Source organism: Callorhinus ursinus, unplaced genomic scaffold (genome assembly GCF_003265705.2).
Source record: "Callorhinus ursinus isolate GAN/ISIS: 27379988/994484 unplaced genomic scaffold, GSC_fseal_2.0 scaffold61, whole genome shotgun sequence".
NCBI classification, from domain to species: domain Eukaryota; kingdom Metazoa; phylum Chordata; class Mammalia; order Carnivora; family Otariidae; genus Callorhinus; species Callorhinus ursinus.
In genome coordinates, this window is record NW_027397123.1 from 4519173 (window position 1) to 4531268 (window position 12096).

Genomic DNA, 12096 nt, shown 5'->3' on the forward strand with positions numbered 1-12096 from the left:
TCAAAGGCAATTCAATAAAGAAAGGATAACCTTTGCAGCAAGTGGTGTTGGAAAAATTGGACATCCAAATGCAAAAAAATGAACCTCGACCTATAACCTTGCATATTACACAAAAATTATTTCAAAATGAATCATAGACACAAAATGTTGAAGTATAAAACTCCGAGAAGGGAATACAGGAAAAAAAATCTTCATGACCTTGGGTTACACAAAGAGTTCTCAGATAAAATACCAAATGCACTATCCATAAGGTAAACTGATAAAATGGGAGTATATGAAAATTAAATACCTTTGCTCTACAAAAGATTGTTAAGATAATGAAAAAGACAAACTGGATTAAGCAAAATATATTTATAAGTCACACATCTAACAAAGAGCTTATATCTAGAATATATAAAGAACTCTTCAAAACTCAACAGTATGAGAACAAACAGCCCAATAAATAAATGCCTCACAAGATATGTGGATGTCAAATAATCACTTGAAAAAGTGGCAAGCGTATTAGCCACTAGGAAAATGCAAATTAAAAACAGTGAGGTACCATCAGACACCTATTAGAGTAACTGAAAACAAAAACAAACTGACAATACCAAGTGCTAACAACAGTGTAATAACTGGAACTTTCATACATTGATGTTGGGAATGTAAAATAATACAGTCACTTTGGAAAATAGTTTGGTAATTTCTTGTAAAGTTAAAAACATGTAGTTACCATATGACAGCACCTCTACTCCTAGGTTACCTAAAGAAATGAAAATGTCCACACAAAAGTACAAACAGTGCCTTTATTCATGATTGCCAAAACCTGGAAACAACCCAAACTGCTATCATCTGGTGAATGGATAAACAGATTGTGGTTCACCCATAAGGACTACTACTCAACAATAAAAACAAATGAGCAATATGTGTGTACATATGTATGTATATTCATTCATTTGTTATATATTGTTGTATATAATCATTTGTTATAAATTGTTATATATATAAAGTATTTATGTATATTACATATATTTAACAACAGAATTTATAACATCAAGAATTACAACATACTTAAGAGTAAGTTTAACAAAATATGAGGAAGACTGACCATTACCCAGCATTGCTAAGAGAAATTAAAGACCTAAATAAAAAGAAACAGATGTTCATGAATTGGTGGACTCAATAGTGTTCAGATGTGAATTATCTCCATATTGATCTATAGATTCAATACAATCCATATTATAATCCTCCCATTTTCCCCCTTAGCAATTGACAAGCTGATTTTAAAATATGTAACTGAAAAAGACTTTCAACAAAGCAGTAGCAGTTTTGAAGTGTGCAGTAATCAATACTCTGGTATTGTTAGAATAGACACATGGTACAATAGTATATAAGAGTATTCGGAAATAAATGTTATGCAGTCTACTGATTTTCAAAAAGTAACTCAATGGAGGGAGAGAATTCGTTTCAAGAAATGGTCCTAGAACAAATGTGTATGATTGTCCCTTCCTTTAACACCTTTATTAATTGCATACACTGTGACAATAAGTTTCTAATTAATTTTGTTATTTTATTTTTAATATATTTATTTATTTGAGAGAGACAGTGAGAGAGAGCACAAGTGGAAAGGAGGGGGAGAGGCAGGCTCTCCGCTGAGCAGGGAGCCCGATGAGGGGCTCAATCCCAGGACCCTGGGATCACGATCTGAGCCGAAGGCAGATGCTTAACTAACTGAGCCACCCAGGTGCCCCTGGAACATTAATTTTAAGATAACATTAATTTTAAAATTAGGGGCACCTAATTTTTAAATTACATTAATTTTAAATAACATTAATAACATAAAATAACATTAATTTTAAAATTGGGGACACCTGGGTGGCACAGTTAGTTAAGCATCTGCCTTCGGCTCAGATCGTGATCCCAGGGTTCTGGGATCGAGCCCTGTATCCGGCTCCCTGCTCAGTGTGGAGTCTGCTTCTCCCTCTCCCTCTGCCCCTCACCCCTGCTCATGCTCACATGTGTGTGCTCTCTCAAAATAAATAAATAAATAAATATATTTTTAAATAAAATTAATGTTCCAATTACAGTTCGGGCCTCATATCAAAATTTCTGATACACAGGCATCTCATTATTATCTTCTCTGAGTAAACCGTAATTTCATAATTTTTGGTTTTCTCTTTAATCCCAAACTTATGCATACATGTAATCACTTCCCAAATTGAGATGTTAAAACTATCACTATTCAGCTCATTAATTGCAAAAGAAGCTGTACAATGGAAACCTCCAGCAGTGACTACCCTATCAAAGTTGCAACACTTAGTATTATTAATTATGGGAAAACCTGATGTTGTGTGTTTATAAAAAATGCCGCATTACCTTGGAAGTGTTTTTCAGAACCCAGTGAAATCTGTGTAACCTCCAATATGGAAAAAATCTGGGTAGAGGAACAAGTTAGGTGACAGCGTGAGGAAACAAATACAGAATGTGAGGCATTCTCTAATACAACTCCCTTGGATTTTTCCCAAAAAATCATGTAAAAAAGGTGGGGCTCAAGAGTAAAAGGCTAATATTTAGGAGTAAAGCCTACAACTTCCTCTTACGTGTAGAAATAAACATGTACACATGGAGAGATAAGAATATAGAGATAAAATAAATAAGGCAAAATGTTACAAAGATGGTGGCAATTTTGCTATTCTTTCAACTTTTCTCTATTTTGAAATGTCTATGAAAAAAAAAGTTGTAAAAGAAATTTCCAAGTGGGCATTATTCTATCTTATTATTAATTTTGAACTTATCTTGAATTTTGGACAAAGAATGTGGATTATAGGTTATTCTCAATAACTTCATACACATTAAAAGGCTGGGTATCTTTCAAGAATTGTTTGATTCAACTTAACAGATAAGTTCTAAATGAATATCCTCTCATGTTTCTTTTTTTCTACAAAGTTTTATCCAGAAAGATTTATCTAAAATTCTCAAATGGATACACAAATATAAGGGTATATCTAAATTAACTACTCCTGTAGGGTCTTACTCTCAAAATTTCACTACCAGTTTAAAAAAATGCTAATGGGGCGCCTGGATGGCTTGGTCAGTTAAGCATCTGCCTTCAGCTCAGGTCGTGATCCCAGGGTCCTAGAATCAAGCCCCACATCGGGCTCCCTGCTCTGCGGGAGGCCTGCTTCTCCCACTCCCCCTGCTTGTGTTCCCTCTCTTGCTGTGTCTCTCTCTGTCAAATAAATAAATAAAATCTTTAAAAAATTAAAAATAAAAAATGCTAATAATAGGGCACCTGGGTGGCTCAGTCAGTTAAGCGACTGCCTTCGGCTCAGGTCATGATCCTGGAGTCCCGGGATCGAGTCCCGCATCGGGCTCCCTGCTCAGCGGGCAGTCCGATTCTCCCTCTGACCCTCCTCCCTCTCGTGCTCTCTATCTCTCATTCTCTCTCTCAAATAAATAAATAAAATCTTTAAAAAAATGCTAATAATAAAATTAATAAATATTGAGCATAGGTTTTTACAAGTACATAGGTTCTATAACCACCATTTTGAAGCAATGCCCTGAAATAAAAAATAAGGTGCCTAATGTCAAATAGGTTGATGGTGGTGGCATGACAATGACAAGAACTGACATCTGTGCTATGGCAGACTTTCCAACATATATTAACTGTTTTTTTAAAAATCAGGATGGATTATCTGAAGTTTAGCAATGATTTAAGAGTAGTGGAAGGTTTTTTTATTCACTAGTTCATTCAACCATATTAGAATATGTCATATAAACTTTCATGCTATCAGTGCTGTATTAATGTCTCCCACCTTTTCTGAACTGGCCAATCCAGAATATTCGGATTCAAATATTATAAACACAAGAATGACAAAGGCTTTATGTTTTCTGAATTCCATTATGAATTCTCTAATAGGAGAATATTTTCTAAAGGCCTACCAAGATTTTTAACATCCATGTTTCTCATTAGCATAAACTCTCTGACGCTGAACAATGTTTAAGCCATACATAATGGACTTCCCAAATTCCTTAAATTTTTAGGGTTTTACATGCATATGGTTTCTCTGATGTACTTTAAGGGCTGAACTATATCTAAAGGGCTTCCCACGTTTTCTGCATTTAAAGGGTTTCTCACCAGTGTGTATCCTGATGTTCACTAAGGAATGAATTAAGTCTAAAGGTCTTGCCACATTCCTTACATTCAAAGGGTTTCTCACCAGTATGAACACTCTGATGTCCAATAAGTTGTCCATACACAGTAAAGGCCTTTCCACATTCCTAACATTCATAAGGTTTCTCACCAGTATGAATTCTTCCATGTTGTACAAGGTAGGAGGCACAACCAATAGTTTTTCCAAATTCCTTGCATTTATAGGGTTTCACATCAATGTGAATTTTCTGATGTTGTGTAAGATGTACATGTACTCTAAAGACCTTCTCACATTCCTTACATTCATAGGGTTTCTCACCAGTATGAACCCTTTGATGTACAGTAAATTGATGGTAACTAATAAAAGCCTTTCCACATTCCTTACACTCATAGGGTTTCTCACCGGTATGAATCCTCTGGTGTTGAACAAGGTATGAGCCAGTGCTAAAGGCCTTGCCACACTCTTTACACTCATACGGTTTCTCACCTGTATGAAGTCTTTCATGTTGAACAAGGTATAAGGCAGGACTAAAGGCCCTCCCACATTCCTTGCATTCGTAGGGCTTTACCCCTGAATGAATTCTCAGATGTGCATTAAGAAATGAACTAAGTCTAAAGGCCTTCCCACATTCCTTACATTCAAAAGGTTTCTCACCAGTATGAATACTCTGATATCGAGTAAGTTGTCCATACACAGTAAAGGTCTTCCCACATTCCTTGCATTCATAGGGTTTCTCACCAGTATGAATTCTCTGATGTTTAACCAGGGGTAAGCTACTACTGAAGGCCTTTCCACATTCTTTACATTCATAGGGTTTTTCACCAGTGTGAATTCGCTGATGTTGAACCAGGTATGAGAAGGTACTGAAGGCCTTCCCACATTCTTTACGTACAAAAGGTTTTTCACCAGTCTGAATAGTCTGATGCCAAAGTTTTCCATACACTATAAAAGCTTTCCCGCATTCCTTACATTCATAGGGTTTCTCACCTTTATGGATTTTTTGATGTTGAACAAGGTATGAGCTACTATAAAAAGCTTTTCCACATTTCCCACATTCATAGGGTGTCTTAACAGTATGAATACTCTGATGTATAGTAAATTGATGGTTATTACTAGAGGTCTTCCCACATTCCTTACATTCATATGGTTTCTCACCAGTATGAATTCTCCCATGTTTAACAAAGCCTGAGCCTCTAATAAAAGCCTTCCCACATTCTTTACATTCACAGTTTCTCAACAGTTTGAATTCTCTGATGTCGAACAAGGTATGAAAAGGTGGCAAATTCCTTACATTTATAAGGTTTCTCACCAATATGAAATCTCTGATGTATGGTGAGTTGATGTCCATTACTAAAGTTCTTCCCACATTCTTTACATTTGCAGGTTTTTTCACTAGAATGTGTTCTCTCATGTTGAACAAGGTTCGAGCCTTGACAAAACGTGTTCCCACATCCCTGACATTCACATGATTGCTCTCTGTTAGGAAGTCTCTGATGTAGAGCAAAAGATGTACATTTCTCAATAGTGGCATTTCTTTAGAGCTGTCTCATCCCTCAACTGAAAATCTGAAAGAAAACAAACAAAAAAAACCCCCCAAATATTCTGTTTTCCTATATGAGAAAATATAGGAATAGAGATTTCTATGGAAGAAAAGAGACATTGAAAATATCTACTAGAAATAAATAGCCTAGGCAATACTAAAATACTCTTACAAAAATCAAAAACAGGTCAAAGAGAAATACAGAGATTAATGAGAGTTTATTTAAAATATCAAGGTTGGTGATAAAATAGGTTTCACTTCTGATATTAGGTGTGGATCAGAATCTTTGAAGAGCTTGTTGAGAAACTGATATTCCAGCATTATCCCAGACGTCCTGAATCAGAATATACAAGGCAATCAAGTTCCTGGGCACTGATATGTTTAACATTTCTTACAAATGTTTCTGATACAGATGAAATTTCATTTCCCCCCACTGTGGCTTCTCTTTACACTTAGAGTAAAACCCATGCTTCTTTCATTAATATGATCCCCACTTACCTATCAGGCCTCATATCAAGTCATAATTTTCTTTGTTCCCTATTTACCTCACTTTCCCCTTTCAGCACTTGGAATGTGTCACAAATTTTCTCATCTTTTGGTTCCATCTGCAGGTGATGTCATCTCCCAAAAATTCTTTGGCATGTGTTGTTTGCAGACTGGATCTTTCTCATCCTATATATGTTCAAGGTAAAATGTCACTTTATCAGGATACTGTAAATTGCTGACCTTGTCTAAGGATGTCCATGTCTTTATCTTCTGTTCTAACACTTACTTCTTGTAATTCCTATCTGTTTTCAATTATATAATTATTTCTCTTTGTCAAAATTTTAATTTACTTCTCCCAAACCTACCTGTGATAAATATTTTGGCCTTCATGACCTTTGCCCACATCATGCCTGTGAATATGTTGCATCACATGGCAAAAGATGTGTAATTAAGGTTACTAATTAGTTGCTTTAAGATGGAGACATTAACCTGGCTTATCTGGGTTGGCCCTAAAAAGCAGAGCTTTCTCCTGGCTGAGGGCAGAAGGGGAGTCAGAGACCTTCAAAGTGTGAGATGGACAAGACTTGCTGGTTGCTGGCTGGAAGACAGAGCGGGCCACATGGAAAGTGTGAGAAGGAAATAAATTCTGCCAGTAACCTGTGAGCTTGGAAGAAGACCCCATGCCCCAAAGAACTGCAGTCACAGCTGATACTTGGATTTAGCCATCCTGTGCTGAACTGATCTATACAATTATTTGATTACATAGGACTATAGTCTTAAGCTACTAAATTTGTGGTAATTTGTTACAAAGTAATAGAAAACGAACACACTCTCCAAAAAGCAGGCCCAACCCCTATTTCATTCAGCACTGAACTATAACTCGCTAGCACACAGCAGAAATTGATTGCACAAAAAGATAAATCTCTAGACAAAAGAAATACTTAGGATATAATTAAAAGACAATATCATACAAATAACTCACTGATAACCCATTAATATAATATAGATAATCCTTGAAGAAATAAACAATTTCTGGAATGAGGCAGGGAAGGTACAAGATGAACCTCAGATATCTTTGCCAAAAAGTCAGGTAAATTTTGAAGACTCATAGGTTTCTCAAGAAACAGAAGAGACTTACTATGGAGCTCTGTATGGCAAATACAATGACAAAAGGAACACATGAATGATTATTTTCGATTATACATTCTGAATCAATGATAATGGATGGATAAAAGATGAATCCATAGTAATTCCTGTAAGCGAACAGAAAAAAAATAATTTTTAATCTTTGTTGTTGAATAATCTCACACTTAGAAAAAGTATTTAACTACTAGTAAAGAGTCAAATAATTTGTCTTTCTCTTTTCATTGGAACTATGTTTCAAGATAAACAAAAAGTACTAGTTTAGAATACTAAAATATTTACACAAGAAACTATAGTAACAAAGTACCTTCCTACAAATAATGATATTTTTTATTCTGATGAAGATTAACAACGTGACAAGTTGCTAAAGAAATGAATAAAGTAAGAGGAAAACCACACAGATTACTGTTTAGTTACAAGGGGAAAAATTAAATAATGTGGGTTTGGACTGTTATCACTCTAATCCAGTGGTCAATTTTTTTTTTTTAAGATTTATTTATTTTACAGAGAGAGCATGCATCTGTGTGACTTGGGGGAAGAACAGGAGAGGGAGAGAGAGAATCCTCAAGCAAACTCCCTGCTGAATGTGGAGCCCAACACGGGGCTTGATCCCAGGACCCTGAGATCATGACCTGAGCCAAAATCAAGAGTTGGCTGCTTAACCCACTGAGATAAAAATGTTTACCTTTAAAAAATATTTCCATGTTATGTGATAAGCTGTACAGGCATTTTGACCAGAACCAGACCACTGGGATGGCCCCTACAGATAAGTATTGAATTTGCACGCAAGAGTCAACTGGAAAATTGGATCAGATATGTTATCTCATTAAACTGACTGTCTGCCTTTAGGATGATTTCTGTTATCTCTTAAGATCATTTTGGCCCATCAATTCTCCAACTTCTCAGAAAAAAAAAAAGAGCTATTTAGATCATTTCATTCAAAAAGGAGAAAATCTGGGCATTGACTATTGTCAAAAAACTTCAACCACCATTAAAGGAGAATTTTGAACTGCTTTCTTCTGCTCTCAGGGCTTTTCACGTCATACTATACCAGATGACCTCAAAATGGGGAGAATTATACAGCACTGTGGTTCAGGACCCCTAGATTTGGGTCACGTCACAAAGGTATAGCACTCGTATCCAAGAAATTGGATAGGCAGTGGTTCTAGACAGATTCTATTTAGAAAATATACTGGCCCAACAAGGCAGAGATATGACTCTTAAGAGAATGTTGTACTCACATCTTTAAAGACCTCTCTGAGATCTAGGAACCCAGGAAACAAGTAAGAAATCACCAAGTTAGGTAATAAGAATAATTCCCTCCATATTGGGTTCTGTCGGCTCTTTGGATCAGGAATGGAATCTGTTCTTTTGGTTGAATTTGACTACTAGCCTCTGATCCTGGTTTAGAAGCAGACTAGAAATCCTGATCATAATATTTCTCATAGTACTGTCTATACTACAGCATTCAAATGTATAATCTACAGTCCTAAATGCTGTTGTGCTACCATATTCTTATCAACAGATCCAAATAATTTTCCAAATAAAAAAATAAGAAAATACACTTTCAAAAGGTTGAAATGACTTTCATATACACACAACCATGACACATCCAACAACTGTGTACATTTGGAGAATTTTGCTCCCGAGAAGATAATGTTCTATCCTCCAGATAAGGCTGAAAAATGACCTAAAAGGTAGTAGGGGAAACCAAGAAGTGAAACCAATATAATTCCTTGTCTCTGGGTTAAACAAAATTGAGAAAAACATACTTCCTGGGACATGTCTTAACCTTCCATAAATTATCAGGGCCCATGGGATTAAGTTTTAGTTTTTGAGTTTTTTTTTTTTAAGCAGTTCTAACTATTTGTAAGAATTAATATTTTCTGACTTTTATTCTTTCTTAAAGACCTTCCAAAGACAAAAATTCACTTATTTTCAAAAAAGAATAAATTTCTTTCTACCTTACAGTTACATAGGGTTCTACTGGATCTTTTCATGGAACTAAGATATACAATGGGATACCAATCATCTATTTTTCCTTTAAGAATAAAAGAATAATGTTCCCTTGGGACATTTTTCTGTTTCATCATCTGAAAAGCTATTTCATCATTATCAATTATATCCCAGTGTGCAAAAAAGAAAAATTTAAAATAAGGAAGTGGAAGAATGCTGGAATTGCCCAGAAAGATGATACAGTAGTGAAATAAATCATTACTACATTGTCCTTCAATTTTCTCAATGTGTTGCTCAAAGGATTGCACCCATCACCTTTTAAGGTTTCAAAGAAGACTTCAGACATCAAATTTGTGCCTTAAAAAATATTTAGCATTTGGGACGCCTGGGTAGCTCAGTTGGTTAAGCATCTGCCTTCGGCTCAGGTCATGATCCCAGGGTCCTGGGATTGAGCCCCGCATCGGGCTCCCTGCTCAGTGGGGAGCCTCCTTCTCCCTCTGCCTGCCGCTCCCCCTGCTTGTGCTCTCTCTCTGTCAAATAAATAAATAAAATCTTTAAAAAATATTTAGCGTTTATTGAACCCAGTTGAGAATTCAAAATTTTTCATTTTCTACCCATTATGGCAAAGATAAGCAAAGTGACAAAGAAAGACACTTCATAAACATCATGTAAATCAGAAGATGAGTGCAAAGATAAAGGAAGCAGTGCTCTAGAGCAGCCTGTCCAATATGGTAGCCACCAGCTCTGTGACTAAACTGAACTGAGAGGTGCTGTGAGTGTAACATACACACCAGATTTTGAAGACTTAGAGCAAAGAGAAATGTAAACTATCTCATTAGTAATTTTATAGTGATTGTACATAAAAACTGATATTTGGGATATATTGAAATAAACAAAATGCATTATTAATTACCATTTTCTTTTTAAATTCACCACTAGGAGATTTTAAATTACCTATGTGGCTTGCATTACATTCTAGATGACAAAATGGTATGTGGTGTACTATCTTACTAATATTGTTTACAGTAAAAAAAGACCACTGAGAGACAAGTTGCATATGGACTCAGAAAATAGGAAAAGTCATCGGGAGGCCAATTTTGTAGTGCGAACTGGGGGTGATGGTGGTTTGGATTAGAATGTTAGTGGTGGAAATTGGTGAGAAGGTATGGCACTCATAATATATTTTGAACATAGAACGAACAACATGCTGGTGTTCCTGCTGTGTGATATTCCAAATAGTTAAAGCCAAGATCATCAAAGGCAGTCTTAGTCTGAATGTTCATTTGAGCCTAAGATGACCCTCTCATAGGTGCTGCAAGTTAAAAAAAATGATTTTCTTGTTGTGGTTATAGAGAATAATGTCCTTTTCTTAGTATATTCTTTTTTTTTAATTTTTTATTGTTATGTTAATCACTATACATTACATCATTAGTTTTTGATGTATTTTCTTAGTATATTCTTGAATATTTAGGGATGAAATGTTAATTTGTGCAACTTACTTAAGTGGTACAGCAAAACTTTTTTTATATATAGATACAGAACAAAGCAAAAGATTAAAAATTGGTGAATCTAAGTGATGGTGTTAAGGATTGCTATATTACTTTTTCAACTTTTACGTGGATTTTAATTCAGTTGGCAACATACAAAACCAAAACACAAAACAGACTTTTAAGAACAGCATATTTCCTTACATTAAGAAACATTAAAAACAATACAATTTATTTAAAACAAAACAAAACAAAACAAAAAACCCTCAAAGTGATATATGTAGACTGATTAGATACAAAGTGGATAGGGTTGAATGGTGGTTCCCCCTCCCTCAGAAGGTGAGGAAATAGATGTAATTCATTAATATGAGGTCATTTCGGATTAGTGTGAGCACTAAATCTAAAGTGACTGGTGTCCTTAGGAGAAAAGGAGAGGACACATAGAGACAGACACAAAGGAGGACATGCTGTGACAACAGAGGCAGAGATGGGAGTGATGTAGCTATAAACCAAAGAAGGCCAAGACTACCAGCAACCACCAGAAGCTAGAAAAAAGCAAAAAATGATCCTCCCCCGGAACCTTCAGAGACAGCATGCCCTTGACTTCTTGATTTCAAACTTCTGGCTTTGAGAATTGTGAGGCAGATTTCTGTTGTCTTAAGCCACCAAGTTTGTAGTAATTTGTTATAGCAGAACCAATTTACAAGTTTGTGATAACTTATGATGGCAAAAACTAATACACAAAGATAAATATATACTACAGAAAAGAGCTACGAGACAGGTGTTAAAAAAAAACTTTTCTTCAGGTAATTTCCATTTCTGAAAATCAATTCTAATCAAATCCTGAATAATTATAGGAATAAATAGAGAGTTAGTCTCAATTAAAAAAAATAGGTGGGAGCCAATCAAAATGTGTGACACAGAACTGAAACTAAATAAAAATTTTAAATGCAAATAATAGTCTCTGAAAAAATTATAAATTTTTTTTAAAGATTTTATTTATTTATTTGACAGAGAGAGACATAGCGAGAGCAGGAACACAAGCAGGGGGAGTGGGAGAGGGAGAAGCAGGCTTCCCGCAGAGCAGGGAGCCCGATGTGGGACTCGACCCCAGGACCCTGGGATCATGACCTGAGCCGAAGGCAGACGCTTAACGACTGAGCCACCCAGGTGCCCAAAAAATTATAAATTTCAAACATGAACATTTCCTGCTCTTTTCTTTTTTAATTTAAATTTTACTTAGTTAACATACAGTGTAATATTGTTTCTGGAGTAGAATTCAGTGATTTGTCACTTAAATACAACACCCAGTGCTCATCACAACAAGTGCCCTCCTTAATACCCAGCACCT

The 12096-nt window shown here is 35.6% G+C and overlaps 1 protein-coding gene across 1 annotated transcript in view; it reads right to left on the reverse strand.

Annotated features, from left to right (window-relative positions):
• Nucleotides 1–1050: 1050 nt before the first annotated feature.
• The window catches only part of ZNF30 (zinc finger protein 30), a 28660-nt gene continuing 17614 nt past the window's right edge, over nt 1051–12096 (reverse strand). Inside the window, 4 exon segments of the mRNA XM_025854359.2 lie at nt 1051–4131; nt 4133–5359; nt 5361–5663; nt 5665–5698. Coding sequence (XP_025710144.1) covers nt 4020–4131; nt 4133–5359; nt 5361–5663; nt 5665–5698 — 1676 coding nt within the window. The 3' untranslated portion in view covers nt 1051–4019.